The sequence below is a fragment of the Eumetopias jubatus genome, unplaced genomic scaffold, assembly GCF_037043125.1.
Source record: "Eumetopias jubatus isolate StellerSeaLion01/CBP00866 unplaced genomic scaffold, mEumJub1_p1.0 scaffold_12, whole genome shotgun sequence".
NCBI classification, from domain to species: domain Eukaryota; kingdom Metazoa; phylum Chordata; class Mammalia; order Carnivora; family Otariidae; genus Eumetopias; species Eumetopias jubatus.
Window position 1 is genome coordinate 29,583,282 of NW_028274818.1, and position 19,037 is coordinate 29,602,318.

The 19,037-nt window shown below is 35.0% G+C and overlaps 1 protein-coding gene across 1 annotated transcript in view; it reads left to right on the forward strand.

Annotated features, from left to right (window-relative positions):
- The window catches only part of KIF14 (kinesin family member 14), a 55,896-nt gene that overhangs the window by 26,946 nt on the left and 9,913 nt on the right, over positions 1–19,037 (forward strand). Inside the window, exons 18-25 of the mRNA XM_028120253.2 lie at positions 125–277; positions 1,813–1,939; positions 4,311–4,404; positions 5,162–5,294; positions 9,330–9,430; positions 14,633–14,727; positions 17,133–17,357; positions 17,546–17,730. Coding sequence (XP_027976054.1) covers positions 125–277; positions 1,813–1,939; positions 4,311–4,404; positions 5,162–5,294; positions 9,330–9,430; positions 14,633–14,727; positions 17,133–17,357; positions 17,546–17,730 — 1,113 coding nt within the window. The remainder of the gene's footprint in view (positions 1–124; positions 278–1,812; positions 1,940–4,310; positions 4,405–5,161; positions 5,295–9,329; positions 9,431–14,632; positions 14,728–17,132; positions 17,358–17,545; positions 17,731–19,037) is intronic.

Below are 19,037 nucleotides of genomic sequence, written 5' to 3' on the forward strand. Positions count from 1 at the left end.
TTTTCTATTGATGAGTCAATTTCTTATACATTGATTAAAGAAATGGACTCTTGTACATTTTTTATATTGTTTTTTGAGAAAAGGTTGTGTGTTTTTGTCTGTTACTTTTTATTGTTCTTTAAAGAAGGAAGAGGCTCAAAGGAAGAAAATGCAGGAAATAAATAACCAAAAGGCTAACGACAAAATTGAGGAATTAGAAAAGGCAAAACAGCGACTTGAACAGGAAATCTATGTCAACAAAAAGCGATTAGAAATGGAGACTTTGGCTGCAAAACAGGTAATTTCATTTTGTAAATAGCTGGCTCTGAGCAACAGCGGGATTTTTTTTTTTTTTTTTAAGAACTCATGGTACCTAGGAGGAGATGGCCGAATCTGGGTCTCCTGATGAGAAGGGCTCTTCTTCTTCTTCTTCTTTTTTCTTTTTTTGGGGGAGTTAAGATCATTTCATTTATTTTTTTTAATTTTTTTACAAGAAGGGCTCTTCTTGCCTGAAAGCTTACAACCTGTTAATGCTCCCAGCTCTGCTCACACATCATCACACAACATTTTGAAAGGGACAGAGCTCTTATTTTGAGCTGGTTCCATTACAGTTTTCCCCTTTTATGCCTCCACAACTATCCTGTGATCCATCAGGCCAAATAACGTAAATGAATGACATGGTGCTAGGGTACAATGTGTAGAAGGAAGAAAGGCACAGCTCTTATACTGGGTCACATCCTCATGTCAGAATGAAGCATTATCCATCCATGGAAAGTGTGACCAGCAGTCTCCTTGCCTGAGTGACTCCTAAGAGAACTCAGAGTAGGGCGTTCATTACCCTAGTCCTATGAGCTCAGGCCCTGAAACTTCTATCATCTCAGTGAGGGCAGAGATATATTTTAGGGGCTGACTCATATTAATCAAGTTCTGAAGACTGAAGTATAAAACCAGATCGTCAGTATTTTAATATCTTGAGTTACCTTTTTATCAACCTTCTTGGGTATTCTTTCTTCTTATATTAGTGGTTGTTAAAATATGGTCTTTAGTCCAGCAACATCAGCATTACTGTTAGAAATGCAGTCTTAGGCCCCAGAACTCCTAAGTCAGAAACTCTGGAGTTGGGGCCCAGATCTATTCTGACAAGTCTTGCATGGGATTTTGACAAATACTAAAGTTTGAGCAGCACTGTTTTCATCTCTGCTTTGATTCCTTATATCTTAATCTCAAAGTTTTGTCCTCGAATAGCAATTTTATTTTTCTTTTTTCCAAGTTTTGTAGTGAGAGTGGGGGTAGAAGAAAATACCCCTAGTAACCCCAAAGTTCTTATACTATAATATGGTGATAATATGTAACTAGTTAATTCTAAGACACAAAGTAGCTAGTGAACCACCTGAGAGAGTTTTAGAGGAAAAAACAGAGCTGTTTAAATCTTGAAAACAGTAATTATTAATGGGGTATAAGGTCTCTTTGCGGCAAATAAGGTTTTTGTGGTGTCTTTTAAACTTAACTTTATTTGGTCAACAAATGTTCTTGAATGTGGGCTCTTTTGAGCGGTTTTCTCTCTCTCTCTCTCTTTTTTTTCCCTAAAGGTTTTTTTACTTCCTGTCATTGGGAAGAATAAGATTAATTTATGTCATCAAAAATTCCTAATGATTTTTTTATGGGGTCAGATTTTATAAAGATATTTTATAAATCACTTTTTAAAGGCCTTGTATGCTTAATAAAACATGTACTGTAAAATGAAGTTTAATTATGCTGTGTTACCATTATCAATTATAATTTCTCTCTTTGTATATTTTCATGTATGGGTCTATGTGAATAAATATCAATTAGGCTTTAGAAGACCACAGCATCCGCCATGCAAGAATTCTGGAAGCTTTAGAAACTGAGAAGCAAAAAATTGCTAAAGAAGTACAAATACTACAGCAAAATCAAAGTAATAGAGATAAAACTTTTTTAAGTGAGTATATGATGATTTTAGCAGGCATTTTCTAAAGTTTTGTGTATGTTATTTCTTATGATATAATTACTAAAATGTTAGAGTTGGTTGCCTTTATATATTAAAAATGGTTTATTCTGGATGTTGCTGACCTTTTTGGATCTAAATAAATTTGTATGCATGATTGTTTCAGAATATTCAGTTTTTAGAATATTTAGTTACATAAGCAAATAGTAAACAAAATTTCAAGTGATACTTTAATGTGTAACATGTTTTTAAAAATGCAATCTCTTCTAATGTTTTAGGTCTTACATCTAGATTGGACTAAATCATTGGGTACTTCATCTTCTTTTTCACTTGGATGTTATTTTTTGTGTATACTTCTACTTTGCTGTATAGAACATGGCATGTTTTTAATGACTTTTTCTCATTATGGGAAATTTCAAACAAACTGTTAAAGTAGAGAGGTTACTACAACAGAATCTTACATACTTATCATCCAACTTCAGCAATTTCTAACACATGTTCAGTCTTGTTCTGGCTGTACTCAGCCCCCTTGCCTCCCTGGACTGTTGTGGAGCAACTCCAAGACATCATATCATTTGATCTGTAAATACTTCACTATGTATCTCTGCATTAGATAAGGACTCTCTTTTCTGTCTTTCTCTGTCACTCTTTAAGCATAACCATGATATTTTTATCAAACCTAAAAATATGAATAATAATTTCTTATACTCATCAGATTTCTGGTCTACATTCAATTTTCCCATACAATTTTTTTATATCTTTTTTGTTTGAGTCAGGATACAAACATGATCCACACATTGTGTTTGGTAGATATGCTTTGTAAGTCTTATTTTCTTTTTTTATTATTATTTTTAAAAACTTATTTATTTTAGAGAGGGAGAGTGCCTGCGTGAGCAGGGATGGGGGGCGGGGCAGAGGGAGAGAGAGAGAGAATCTCAAGCAGACTCCAAGCTGAACACAGAGCCTGACTCGTGGCTTGATCTCAGGACCCTGAGATCACAACCTGAGCCGAAAGCAAGAGTCAGACATGCTTAACCAGCTGAGTAACGCAGGTGCCCCTAAATCTCTTTATATTTATTTTTCATTTTTATCAAGTAGGCTCCATGTCCAAAGTGGGGCTTGAACTCACTTGAGATTAAGAGTCACATGCTCTACCTACTGAGCCAGCCAGGCACCCCCATTTTTATAAAAAATATTTATTTATTTATTTATTTATTTATTTATTTATTTATTTTAGAGAGCAAGCAAGAGCACAAGTGGGTGGGGGAGGGGCAAAGGGAAAGAAGGCCCAAGCAGACTCCCTGCTGAGCACAGAGATCATGACCTTAGCCAAAACCAAGAGTGGGATGCTTAACAGACTGAGTGACCCAGGTGCCCCTTTTTAAGTCTCTTAATCTGTAAATTTGCCTTTCTTATCTCTCTCCTTCCTCTTGTAATTTGTTTATTGAAGAAATCAAGTTATTTATCCTGTAGTTTCCCACATTCTGGATCTTGCTGTTGTAGCTCCATAGTGTTGCTTAACACGTTCCTCTGCCCCTATATTCCTTATAAAATCGTAGCTATTTCTTCAGGCCTGTCAGATTCTGATTCAAATTTTTAGCAAGAATACTTGGTAGTTGTATTGTATAACTTCTATTTTTAAATAAATCTGAAACTATTAATGCTTGTTATATCTGTTGTAAGAGGTAAGTAAATACCTTTACTAATACATCTTTTTATTCTTCTTAGAGCCTAAAAACAGGGTCTTGCAATGAATACTTGCTTTTTTTTACCATGTGTATAATGAATTTTATCCTTTCAAAGAAGTGTTGTGATGGGAAATTGGTGATAAATTTAGGTGATATAGAAAATATGATAAAATTTTAATTTTAAATTAGGAAAATGGAATTGTGGCCAAATTATTTCCCATTTTTGTTTTGATGTCCTGAAATATATGTTTGTTTGTTTTAATTTTCAGGCAAAATAAAAAAGGATTGTGGTTCTATATAAGTAAGGCTGTAGTATGCTTTACCCAATACTTTAAACAAATTAGAAATTAAGAAAAAAATTAATCAGAAAAAAATATTTAAAGATATCAGGAGACAAAGCATTGTCTTTGGCATTTCCTCTCTTACAAAATCCTTTCTGTTATCAACGTACTATATCACTTTCAGTTTTTTTACTGTGTCTCCACAAGTGAAAGACATCATTTTCTTTGAAGAATATTTTATTTCAGGCTTGAGGAGAAGTAACTCAAATACTTTCTGCAAAGGTTAAAACCATTTATTTAAAATCAATATTTTTTTTTTCAGGAGATGTTCTGCCTAGTGATATAAGTCAGGGCTCATATATGTTTTTTGAATCATCTCTGTGTGTTTTCTACTAGTTCAGACAAATTGGAGCTCCATGAAACTCTCAATGATGATTCAGGAAGCCAATGCCATCAGCAGCAAATTTAAAAAATGTTATGTTTTTGGCAGGTGAGCAATTTATTAGCCTAATTATAAAGTAATTCTTTGTTTTAAACTAACTGACCTTCATATGATTGCTTTCTAAATTTAATTTCTGCAAAGACATAGTATCTATATTGCCTGTCTAGGAGAGAACTGTATCAGAATTCCCAGTGACACATTTAGACTCCCCTTTAGAGCTCACTCTGGAGTAAAAGACTTTCAACAATTAACATACCATACTAAATATACTAAGTATGTTTATAAAATAAGTATATTTTATAAACAATAATTTTAGGTGTTTTAAGAATTTACTTATCTTCTTTTTTTTTAAGATTTTATTTATTTATTTGACAGAGAGGGACACAGCGAGAGAGGGAACACAGCAGGGGAGTGGGAGAGGGAGAAGCAGGCTTCCTGCTGAGCAGGGAGCCCAATGCGGGGCTCAATCCCAGGATCCTGGGATCATGACCTGAGCCAAAGGCAGATGCTTAACGACTGAGCCATCTAGGCGCCCTACTTCGCTTCTTCTGAGTTGCAAGCTTACTAGTATTACATGTTTGGAAGGAAATATGCCTAATTAGAATTTGATTTTTATAATTTTTATATAAGAAGTTATTTTTATATAGTATATACTAGACATGATTTTTCATTGTAATAAAAATGCTTAACAATGGAAAGATTTAATCAGTGGACTGAATTTTTATGGAAGTTATTCTGATTCAGAAAACTCATAAATGGGTATGTATGTTTTAGGATAAGCATTTTTCTTTGGTTTTTCTTTCAGACATGATATATCAGATAAAGGAAGTAGTTCTGACACTTCTGTTCGGGTTCGTAACCTACAACTAGGGATCTCAACTTTCTGGAGTCTGGAAAAGTTTGAATCTAAGCTTGCAGCAATGAAAGAACTTTATGAGGTTTGGAATATTATTAAAATCTCTGTAAAGTTTTGAAATAAAATATATACAAGTGACGTGTTCTTTGTAAAGAAAATTTGGCAAATAAAGGAAAAGGCAATTTACATTACCCAAACCAACCAATATTAACAATTATGTATGTTCACTTTACTTTTGCCTGTAGATGGGGTTTTCTTGATTTAATATAGTTATACCTGTAATAGAGAAATTTAGTGCTGAATCTGTTCACAGTTATAATTGTGTTTTCAAGATTTTACATTTAAGCTTAAGAGAAGAAGAAATTCGACAGATATAACACACTTTGCATCATTTGTAATTATCTTCAGTTCCTATAATGTGCATTTTTATATAATTACATTTCCCCATTGCTACGCTTTTCGGTGTTACCAGTTGTTTGCTATTTTAATAGAACTAAAAATATCCTTACACATATTAGTTTTTAATATCTTCTTTCCTTGTTTTCTCTTTTCTAAAATGGTACCCCAAAATATGATTTTTTATTACATTTTGATGCTCAATAACAATTACTTGTCAGAAATATTGCCATTTACCAATGCTACCAGTCTGTTTTAATTTATGTATTAATAATTAGTGAATCTGAGGGTTTGACTCTTTGTTTCTTTATAGGTAAAGTATGTGTTCATGTCCTTTGAATTTTGCTCACACTTTTGAAATATGGGTAATGAACTAATATGTCTATAAAAGTTCTAACATATTTTGATAGTAAACCTTTATTTTGTATTTATAATAATTTTTTTCCTGATTACACTGACTTTTTTCTTGGTTTTGTTTTGTTATACAGCCATTTTAAATCTGGTATATTTGAGTCTGTCTATTAATCTGGAGATCTTCTTACTGAAATATTGTCCATTTCTCTGTTTACTTTTAATTTTTTGTAAACATTTACCTCTGTGAGTCACATAGAATTTGTTATAGTATATTGTGAGAGGTATGGATGTAAAAGTAATTTTTCTCCATATGATTATTTTAGTATCCCTAAAGCATTTAACAATAGTTGCAAGATGTATTAAATTGTTGCTACTATTTGTTAAATATCTCACCTGTAAATAATGTGACTCTATATAGAATTATATTCTATACTACTTAGATATAAAATAATGGAGATATATGTAAAAGCTTACAGGATGCTGTCAAATTATATCCTTAATGTTTGATTCATGTAATGGAAAAATGAAAATAAACTAGTTAACTCAATCTAGAAAATAACAAAATAAAACAAAGGAAAGCAAATGAAGGAATGATTAAAAATAAAAGCAATAATTGATAAATTAGAAATGAATCTCAAGTTCTGGTTCTTTAAAAAGATGAACATGTGATTTTAGGAATAGGCAATGGCATTTATACAAAGATAACAAAAGCATTTAAAAATTATTTTACATGTAAAACTTTACGCTAATAAATTTTATAATTTTCTAGAAAGAAAAGACTTTCTAGAAAAAGATCAATTATGAAAGTTAGCTTAATGGATGAATAACCATGCAATAAATTGAAAAGTTTGTCAACAAATTAGCCTCAAAAAGAAAAACAAAAACTATAAAAAAAGGTGCAGCTCCCAATCAGTTTTATGGGGAAGGGTTTTGTTTTTTTTTTAAGATTTTATGTATTTATTTGACAGACACAGTGAGAGAGGGAACGCAAGCAGAGGGAGTGGAAGAGGGAGAAGCAGCTTCCCGCTGAGCAGGGAGCCTGATGTGGGACTCGATCCCAGGACCCCGGGATCATGACCTGAGCCGAAGGCAGACGCTTAATGACTGAGCCACCCAGGTGCCCCATGGGGAAGCTTTTTTAAACCACTGAGGAATAGGGGTGCTTGGCTGTCTCAGTCGGTAGAGGATGTGACTATTGATGTCAGGGTCATGAGTTCAAGCCCCATTTGGGTTTACAGCGTACTTAAAAAATAAATAAATAAATAAGTAAAAAATAAGAGAACAGGTAAATATGATTGTGTTTCAACTATTCTGGAACATAGCAAAGGATATAAAGTGTCACAATTATGATGCTAACCTAACCAATTAAAATCAAACCAAACAAAAACCACAAAAACTGAAAAGATGATTCATAAGAGAATTACAAACCCATCTTCATATGAACGTAGCTATAAAAATCCTGAATAAAATGTCAGTAAATCAGGGGTGCCTGGGTGGTGCAATTGGTTAAGTGTCCGACTCTTGGTTTTGGCTCAGGTCCTGATCTCAGGGTTGTGAGATCAAGCCCTGTGTCGGGCTCCGTGCTCAGCTCAGAGTCTGCTTGGGATTCTCTTTCTCCCTCTCTCTCTGCCCTTCCCCCCTGCATGAACTCTCTCTCTCTCTTGCTAATAAATACATAAATCTGAAAGAAAGAAAGAAAGAAAGAAAGAAAGAAAGAAAGAAAGAAAGAAAGAAAGAAAGAAAGAAAGAAAGAAAGAAAGAAAGAAAGAAAGAAAGAAAGAAAGAAAGAAAGAAAGAAAGAAAGAAAGAAAGAAAGAAAGAAAGAAAGAAAGAAAGAAAGGAAAGAAAGAAAGAAAGAGAAAGAAAGAGAGAAAGAAAGAAAGAAAAAGAAAGAAAGAAAGAAAGAAAGAAAAAGAAAGAAAGAAAGAAAAATGTCAGTAAATCAAACCCAAAGATATACTCAAAGAATACTTATACCATGATCAAGTAAGGTTAATTCCAGGGATGCAAGGTATATTATTTATAACAGGAAATCCAAAAAGACTGAAAGGAACTGAGTGTTCCTTCCTCCATCTCTAAATGATGGGTTTGTGAGTGGTTACACTTTTGTGTGTTTATACGTGTTAATAATTTCCAAATTTCCTACAATGAATGTGGATTTCCAAATTTCCTACAATGAATGTGGATTGCTTGTGTAATTAGAGCAACAAAAAAACTGTATTGAAGTCATTTGATCATTCTTGCCTTATCATATACATTAAAATGTGGTAGGTGAGTTAACTTCGTTATTATCTTACTTCCTACTTTCAACTGTTGCAATATTCTTTGATTATTTTTCTATATAATTATACTATTTCAAATCAAGCTCTATATGTATAGTATTTTGCTAGAACTTTAATTAATATTACTTTAAATACTTAAAATTCAGATTATTATCATGATTAATATATTCGACCAGGGAGTGATTGAATCTTAATGTTTTCAGATTATTCTTTTCTTTTTCTTTTTTTTAATTTAATTTTCTTATGTTAGTCACCATACATTACATCATTAGTTTTTGATGTAGTGTTTGATGATTCATTGTTTGCGTATAACACCCAGTGCTCCATTCAATACTTGCCCTCCTCAATACCCATCACCAGGCTAACACATTGCCCCACCCCCCTTCTTTTATTTTTCTACTGAGGATTTATCTTTTCTGTTTTTACTGTCTTCTATATCCCAAGTTTATGTTTTTGAATCATTTAATGATTTCTGTGCTTTTATTAGTAGAGCTCTTTCAATACAATTTCTAGCATCATGTGCTTGATTTTTTTTGTCAGGGATGTGATATTTTTAAGATTTATTTATTAGAGAGTGTGAGTGGGGGGGGCAGAGGGAGAGGAAGAGAGAGAATCTCAAGCAGACTCCCTGCTGAGTGCAGAGCCCAATGCAGTGCTCAATCTCAGGTCCCCGAGATCATGACCTGAGCTGAAATGAAGAGTCGGATGCTTCACTGACTGAGCCACCCAGGCGCCCCAGGAATGTGATATTTTTAGACTTCTGCCAGATAACCTGTAATTTTGCTAATTTTTTTATTTTAAATGTAACAAATTTAAACTTTTGTTTTCTCTTAGTTGCTAATCATGTTTTAAAAGAATTTATTTGAGAGAGAGAGAAAGAACATGAGCTGGTGGAGGGACAGAGGGAGAGGGAGAAGCAGACTCTCCGCTGAGTGGGGAGTCCAGTGCAGGGTTCAATCCCAGGACCCCAGGATCATGACCTGAGCTGGAGGCAGACGCTTAACCAACTGAGCCACCCAGGCGCCCCAGTTGCTAAACATTTTTTAACCCAAATTAATAGAAACCATATATTTTATTTTTCTTAGAGTAATAATAGTAACAAGAGTGAAGATGTCTTTTGTGATCCTGAGGATGAATGGGAACCTGACATTACAAATGCACCAGTTTCTTCTTTTTCTAGAAGGAGGTAAAGACATTTATTATTGGTTTTTTTGTTCTGGGTATATATTTATATATATATCATTTCCTTATTTTAAAAGAACTATCTATTGTCATAATGGATATGTCTGTGCAGGGAACCCAGTAATATAAGAGAAATAGTATGTTACTGATCACATTACAGCACTTGGGGCATTAAATTGTTTATATCAGTCAGTTAGAATAGGAACAAAAATGGTCAGCATCTCACCATATAAATCTTAAGCACAACTTAGAATAGCATAAATCTAATTTCCTATAAAAATGAATAGTGTTTATTACTTTTAAATTACCATTTTTCAAGAACTTGGCATATTCTATGATATTTTATTATAAGTTATAGAACTTTAAATGCTGTCAAGTTAGCACCACAGAAGAATAAATCATGGTGATAGAGAACTTCTATATATGACAAATGCTGTTTATTAACTAAAAGCATAAAAGACTTCCACAGTGAATAGATGCTTTTCAAGGAAAAACTAGTTCCGTTTAGACCTCAGATGCTTAGATTACAGAGGGGCAAAATGGTATAATAGAAAGGCCTTGGTCTTGGAACCAATTTAGCTGCTTAATTTGGGTTTTAAACAAAGACTTCTTTTTAAATAAATACTTCTTCATTTGGTTTTGAAACAAGACTACTGTCTGCTATTTCTTGAGGATACAAAGATGAATAAAAAGTACTCTTTGTCCTGAAGACCAGGAATTGAAGAAACTAGAAGAACAGTTGATAAAGACCCAAGATCAGGTCAGGCAGAAGGACTGGAAAGGAAAGTCTGGTTTTATACATATTCAAGAGGAAGAATCAATAAGGACTTGGCTAGCTGTGAAGTTGAGGGTGATAAAGGGCTCAAGGGTGAATCCCTGTCTAACAAGGGTGACTGGCTAAGGGAAGGTGGTGTTCCCTGAGATGGAGGGTCAGATGAGTTTATTTTTGAACACGATGAGCTTGAGATTCCCAGGGAACATCCAAGTGCATATATTCAGGTCTAGAACTTGGAAGGAGGGATTTGGGATATTTCAGGATGTAAGAGTCAGTGGCATTCATCCATCCAACAGAAGCATCATCATTATCAGGAACACTGACTGAGTGCTTGCTAAGTATTATCTCATGTAGTTCTTACACAAAACTATGAGGTTAGTGCTGTCATTACCCACCTTTTACAGATGAAGAGGCTGAAGATTTAAAGAGGTTATAAGTTGTCCAAACTCACTGAGCTGATAAAGGAAGAGCTGGTACTCAAATCCAGGTTTGAGTGACTCCAAAGATCCTGATTTTCTTGACTGCTACGCCATATTGCATTTCTGTTGCATCAGAACAGAATCTTTCTGGTTAAATCTCTCTCTCTCTCCTTTTTTTTTTCTTACTTCATCACCTTCAGCTGCAGCTCAGAATTCATTGAGTTTCCAGACCTTTTTGGGCCTTTCTTGTTTTTGACTATGCTTATTTTAAACTCATAAAATTTCAAAGAGATGGAACTACTTTAGAGCAACTCTTCCTCCTGTTACCTCTATTCTGTTTGCTTCATGGTAACTGCTAAGCTACAGTAAGAAATAGCCAAGAAATACTAATTGATACATGTTATCTTATATGTTCTGTATGTAACAGCTGTGTATTTCAAGCTAAGAGAAATACAAACATGTCCTTTAAACAGATTCTGAGTTCCTTGAGCGTAAGATACATATCTGTATCCCCTACAATGTATTATAATAAAAAAGTCACAGGCTCATGTCAGAGTCCTAGGTTCTAACTTTTTTTCACTAAGTTTTTAATTTTAATTCCAGTATAATTAGCATACAGTATTATATTAGTTTCAGGTGTATAATAGAGTGATTTCTGCCGAGTGCAGCCAAGGGCAAGTGACATTACATCTTCAGGCTTCAGTTTTCTCATCTGTAAGATGGAGACAATAATACATATCTTTTCTACAGAGCCTATTGCTAAGTTTAAGTGAGGTCATATATAAAAACAATTGCTTCTCCTGCTACTTCTACTATGACCACCGTGGGACTGATGATGATGTCATGAAGTAGTTCTAAGGATTAGAGATAAAGTATGTAGAACTCCCACTGCAGTGGTTAGGTGTTGCATAAATGGCAGTTCTTATTATTGGGTGCTTGTATGTGCTAAGTAAGATTAAATCTTGGACTACAGAGGGGATCTTATTTCTGATTTAATACCAATAAACAGATAGTGATATCTTCAGGTGATTTATCTTGAGGACTTCAAAACAGTGTTGGGTTCTCCAAAATGAGCTAAAGATGGCCCTTGGGGGAAATTGAGCAGAAGGGCTTGGGGTACTTAAGCTAACCTGGAGTAACATAAACCTCCCAAAAATTCAGACCAGAACTACAAATTCATCAGAGGGTGATTTGTAAATCCCTTTAGATTTTATAATACTGGTTTCTTATTATATTTTATTATAAACAGTTACAAACTTGGTGTACTTAGAATTATGGATCACAGTATGAGCATAATAATTAATGAACATCAGGGAGTGACACGATGAGTGAAATAGTGAAGGGGATGGAGAGGACACTTACTGTGATGAACACCGAGCAATATATAGAATTGTTGAATCACTATATTGTACACCTGAAACTAATATAACACATTATATGTTAATTATACTTGAATTTTAAAAACTAATTAAAAATAATGAACACAAAAATTTTAGCTTATTGGGGCGCCTGGGTGGCTCAGGCGGTTAAGCGTCTGCCTTCGGCTCAGGTCATGATCCCAGGGTCCTGGGATCGAGTCCCACATCGGGCTCCCTGCTCCATGGGAAGCCTGCTTCTCCCTCTGCCACTCCCCCTGCTTGTGTTCCCTCCCTCTCTGTGTCTCTCTCCGTCAAATAAATAAATAAAATCTTTTTTTTTTTTTAGATTTTTTTTATTTATTTGAGAGAGAGAATGAGATAGAGCATGAGCGGAGGGAAGGTCAGCAGGAGAAGCAGACTCCCTGCTGAGCAGGAAGCCCAATGTGGGACTCGATCCCGGGACTCCAGGATCATGACCTGAGCCGAAGGCAGTCACTTAACCAACTGAGCCACCCAGGCGCCCCAATAAATAAAATCTTTAAAAAACAAAATTAGCTTATTGAAAGTTGGTGATTTACATCTTATTTTCTGCTAACTTCTAGGTTAATAACTAGGGAACCAACAAAAGTTTAAATTATTACCAAAAAATTAAAACTTCTTTTGATATTTTTTTAAGATGTTGAAATTAGGTGTTTTCATTTGGTAGAGATGTTTTCTTGAGAACTTCTATAATTTAAAAGTATCATATTTTTAAAAAAATGAATTGCTCTTGGTCAGAGACCTTGTATATGAAGTTTCAGCCTTGTAAGAATGTTTATGACAGAATTGCAAACTCTGAGAATGCCTGCAGGTAATGGAAACACTGACAGATTCCTAATTATGGAACCGCTACCAGGCAATGATATGTCATAGCCGCTCTGTGACAAAATAGACTGGTTTGGCTGCCTATAAATTTTGATACGTCCTGTGGACGGTTAAAAGTAAAATTCCCCTGAGGTTAAGTAAAAATTCTTTAAAAAGAATGACAAGCATTTTATTTGAGTTTAAACATTGTTTAACTATGATAGTGTTGGAAGAATAAGTTTTCCTAGTTTAGACTTACTGTAATAATGTACCCTTTCCTTTCAGGCCTTAAGTACAAAAAACTGTTACCTTTGAGAATTGATATTTCTTCTTCCTGTTATCGGTCATATTGAGAGTTGATATTTCCTCTCCCTGTTATCAGTCATATTTCTGTGTTTTTCTTGTAGGAATTCATGGGGGAAAATATATTTGAAACACTTAGATAACTACAGACGTTTCTGTTTAACAATCTTTTCAACAAATAGTATTTTTCTTTGAGTGGCCAACGATAGTAGAGAGTTCTGTTAGGAAAAAGACTTCAAAGTATCCATCCCCTAGATTTAGATCTAGGTCACAGCTCAAGGAGCTTCATTGAAATAATGAGGGCTGGAGTTGGAGTTTAGAAAATTGGCAGATAAATGGCAATCTGGAAGTAGGCTGCTTTTTCCAGTAGCAGTTAGGAAGAATGAGTAACAGCTAGACAGCCAGTCACACTCCAGGCAGAGATCTGAGTGGTTTTATAGGCTGAGGGAAAAAGCAGAAAGAGTGAGTGAAGATAGAGTCATTCCCTCTGTTTATGTTACTGCTACACTTCACAGGCATTCTGCTTTTCACACTGTGGAGCAAGTGCTTACTTGAATGTTCATTTACCTAGATCATTTCCTTCTTTAGAATCTTTCCCAGGATATTCTCAGGATAAAATCCAAGCCTCCTTAATTGGCTTCCAGAGTCAGCCTCAGGCTGGCACCTGCACAACCCCAGACTCCCCCCCGCCACCGCTCCTCTCCCCCGTCCTAGACTGCAGTCCTTCTGAACCTTGCATGGTCCTTACATGCGCCGTACTTTTCTCTTATCACCGGGTCTTCCCACATCCTGGTGCCTGTGTCCGAACCACTCTTCCCTCCTTCCCAAGCCTGCCTCTCCGTTTGGCCAACTCCTGTGCATCCTTCAGTGTCATTGTTCCAGGAGGCCCTCCCAACTCCTTGGGCCAGGTCAAGTTCCTCTCCAGCAGAGCATGCTCTGTTCTCGTGACATACCACTTTATTGTACTTATTTGCCTAATTTCTCTCTTTTACTATGGACCTTAAGTTCAGTGAGCCCAGAAACCATGTTTCCTGTGTTTAACCACAGTATCTAGAGCCTGTAAATAGGAGTATTCTACAAATATGTATTCCATTTAATTAATTTACTATATTCTTAGAACAGTACTTATAAATAGTGAAGTTCTTGCTTAATAAACCAAATGAATTTAACTATTTCTTGATGAAAATGTTTCCACAGAAAACACACACCTGCATACCAATTTTCTTTAGAGAATTAAGAATATTCTTTTTTTAAAAAGATTTTATTTATTTATTTGAGAGAGCACGAGAGAGAGTACAAGTGGGGAGGGGCAGAGGGAGAGGGAGAAGCAGACTCCCCACTGAGCAGGGAGCCTGATACGGGGCTCAATCCCGGGATCCTGGGATCATGACCTGAGCCGAAGGCAGACGCTTAACCAACTGAGCCACCCAGGCACCCCAAGAATATTCTTAATATTATTATTCCATGTAGTACATAACCATTAATCTTATGGTTTATCTTTTTTTTAGGAGCAGGAGCTTGATGAAGAATAGAAGAATTTCTGGTTGTTTACATGATATACAAGCCCACCCAATTCAGAATTTGAATTCTTCCCATTCATCAGGTATTTTTTCATCAAATTTTCTTGTGTACTGAAAAAAGCATCAAGTCCTGGCTCAATTACTACCTTGTTTCATGTTCTTATGCAAATCATTTCATCTTCTACAAGTTTCCATTTTCTTTATAAAGTGAAGGGGGTGGGCTGGGTGGCACTTTCCACGTCTAAAATTGTGTGCTATGTGATTTATTTCAAAGCCTTTTAGTAGAATAGCTAATTCAAATGTGAAAAAATGTTTAAAAGAAAAAGCTATAGGAATTTTTCCAGTCATAATTATTTTATATGAATATGGATTACAACATTAATTTTCCTATAGAGGGGGACATATACACTGTATATATATGTATGTGTGTGTATATATATACACACACACACTGCAAATTTGCATGTGTAGCTAGCTACCTGTAATAATTTAAATGCCTACCAGGTGGCAGTGGATCACTACACAGCAATAAAGAAGAACAAATGACTGTTTCACTCAACAACCTGGATGAATCCCAAAAACATTATATGGAGTGAAAGCAAGCAGATAATAAGTAGATACTGTATGATTATATTTCTATGAAGCTGAAGAACTAATGTATGATGACAGAAGCCAGAGTAGTTCAGAATAGAACAATGGCTCAAAAGGACAGACACCTGTTGGAAGGCCATTGTAGACACCTGGTACACGTTGATCTAAGTGGGGGCGTACACACATGTAAAAACAATAAGCTGTATACTTAAGACATACACACTTTATAGGCTATATACCTTAGTAAACAAAAAATTAAAGTTACCGTGTAATGTAATAATCTATTTGATAATAGCATTAATGGAATAGAAGTCATGAAAGAAACTGTAGCTCATCTTGACTTTAAAATAAAGAAATTAAGCTTCTTTTTAATCATAAAATTACCTTTTAGGAAGATAATTACTTGTTTAATCTAAGGGAAAACAAAGCAAGGGGTAGGCTTTTTGTTTACCAGCATAATAAAAGGTTATATATCTGTGGTATCAAGTTATTTACTCAGTATTATTTGAGAGTAAGATGTTTTACAAAAGTAATTTTTCCAGAGAAATTAAAGCTGTCTTTTTTAAGGGCCATATTTAAAAATTAAATAAAATACAAGAGGTCTTTGCTTGTTTGCAGTTTTCAAAGAGAGAAACAGAAACCACATGTACCTTTAGTATGAACCTGCCCAGGCAGCCATGGGGCTCTGGATGGTGCACAGTGCAGCTCTGGGAAGTTGAGCAAGTGTCCTAACTTCTCACCTTAAGTGCCATACTTTTAACTAGAGTTTTGCAAGGCTTTTTAAAATGTTGATGCTGGATTTTAGAATGTATTAATAACATCATTATCTTCTTAAACAAAGAATATATTGTTAACTGCTCATGATGACTAGAATATTATCATTATCATCATCATGATACTATTACCCTACAGTGATAGAGCTTTGCATTTTGTAGCTTTTCTTTTTTTCTCTTCCCAAATCAAATTCTTATCTTTGGTCTAGACTCTTTTTAAAAAAATGCTTTTTATTTTTTGTTTTTTAAGTAAACTCTTCCCCAAACCTGGGGCTCAAACTCACGACCCCGAGATCAAGAGTCACATGCTCTACTGACTGAGCCAGCCAAGCTCCCCTGTCCTAGACCCTTATTAGTCCCCACCCTTTGCCTTTATTCTACCTTCCTTTTAGTTTGCTGTTTAATCACCTATGAACTGGACCGAAAAAATAATCTTGTTTGTTAAATGAGAATCATTATAGTCATGAGTTAGCATTCCAGTATAGTTATTTCCAGAGGCTCCATATGAGCTCTTTGAACTATTTCCATTTACTTCTGGTTTGGACAGTGCTTAGAAAATTATGCTGAAAGTCTGTCTCACTGAGATGTGATATATTAACTGTACATAATCATTGGCTTTAGCCTATTTTGATTACAGTATGCCTAGAGAAGAAACCAGTATAAAGTAGACCTATTGAGACATTCCTTTTAATATAGTTTGCTTTAGTATTGCCTACACTTTCAGCTTATGAATTAAATTATTTACATTATGATATTTATATTTATTATGTTTATATTATTTTTCATGTAACTGCCATTGTTTTCACTAATTCAGAGTTTCCTAGGTGTTCCCAAAAAGTAAATAAGGAAGAGATTAAACCAATGGTTACTTAGTTTATTTACATTGTCTGTATTGTGGCTGAGGAACTACTAATCTATGGATTGATTCCACTGAGAGATTAATTGACTCCTTTTTAGAATTGTGTTTTCACTTTGGCTTATAGAAATAAGAATGCATTGAAATAAGAATAGCCTACTTTGAATTTACTGATCAATGAGTCTATAATATGCATGCATTAATACATTTGTTTGGAACTATGGTGCCTGAAAAGTAGGCTTAAGGTGGCTATTTTCTACTGATATAGGCTTACTGGAGAAATCAAGCACTATTTACTCAAGTTCAGCAGAATCTTTTCTTCCTGGAATTTGCAAAGAATTGATTGGGTCATCCTTAGATTTTCTTGGACAGAGTTATGATGAAGAAAAAACCATGGCAGACAGCCTGATTAATAATTTTCTTAAAATTTATCACGGGCTATTTGCCATTTCCAAAGCTCATGAAGAACAAGATGAAGAAAGTCAAGATAACTGTAAGCAACCTTACAGCTTTTATTAACTTACATGAATGATTATTTTCTGCACATTATGTTTTCTTCTAAATGACTATCACATTTCACATGCATTTTCTGACTATGCTAAAATGTTTTAATGGTGATCATATATGAGTTCTTTTATCTGGAGATTATTTCTTCTAGTAATTTTCCTTCTTCTTTCAAAGTGTTCTCTTCTGATCGAGCAACCCAGGCACTTACTATCCAGGTCACATGTGCTTTTGAGCAGCTTGTGGTGCTGATCAAACATTGGCTAAATGATACTCTGCCTTGTACCAGCACAGCAAGACTTGAAGATGAATTGAGACAAGAGGTTAAAAAACTAGGAGGCTACTTACAATTATTTTTGCAGGTAAATTGATTTGCTGATTTTCATTTGAAGAATTCATTTATTCAGCAAGTATTTATTGACCTACTGTCTGCATCTTCCCCAAAATTAGATCTGTTGGATTTTCAGAAGTGATTTCTGTTTTGCAATTCTGAAACTGTGGTTTTCTATAATTGTTTGTTGTTTATGGCCTCTGTGCCAGGCACTGAGAGTTCTCAGTGATTTACAAATATTAGCTCATTTAATTCTCATAACAACTTCAGAAGTGGATACTGTTATTAATCACCATTTTATAAATGATGAAATGGAGGTAAAGGATATGTAGACTATCCAATGTTACATATATAACCAGTAAGTGATAGAGTTAGGATTTGAACCGAGGCAGTCTTGGGCCTAGAGTTCATGCTCTTTACTATGTGTATGCTACTATGCTAGTCCTCAATAATGGCTATGGGGAAAAAGGCAAAGTCTTGGCTTTGGTTATGTATTGGGTTTCAGTTTATGCTGAATTAGTCACAAGCCCGGTGATGTACAGGCAAGGAAAATAATTTTTTTTTCTGTTTACCTTATATCAAGTGAGATTAGACTTGGCTCTGAAGAAGAAGTAAGCTAAAAGCTTACTCTCTGTCATATAAAATCTGGAAATAGGCATGGTGGCTCTGGTCCACTTCTTGAGATCCAAGCTCCTTCCAGTACACCCTTCTAACAAGCCTAAAGCATGGCCCTTTATTTCATGGTCCACCATATTGGTGGAGCTCTGTCTGAGTTCAGTGCAGCAGGGTGGAAGAAGTGACGAAGAAGGGAAGGGTCAAAGAGAAGGGAAGTTTCTGGAAATTTCCATATGACATTTCTCTCTATATATCTTTGGCCAGAACTTCATCACATGACCATATCTAGTTACAAGTATTATTGGGGAATGTACTTTTTATTCTGGACAGCTACATACCTAGTGGAAAATCAAGGATTCTATTACTACGGAAGAAGTGGGGAATTTGATATTAGATAATACCTAGTCATCCACCGTTTCAGTGAACTCCTCCATAAGAATTCTTTGAATAGAGGCGCCTGGGTGGCCGAGTCGGTTAAGCATTCATTTCTTGATTTTGGCTCAGGTCATGGTCTTAGGGTCATGAGATCAAGCCTTGTGTCAGGCTCTGTGTTCAGTGTGGAGTTTGCTTAGGATTTCCTCCCTCCCTCTCCCTCTGCCCTTACCCTGCTTGTGCATGCATGCACGTACTCTTTCTCTCTAAATAAATAAAATCTTAAAAAAAAAAAAAGAAAGGATTTCTTGAATATATGAGGGGAGCCGATATGAAAATACCAAAAGGGAT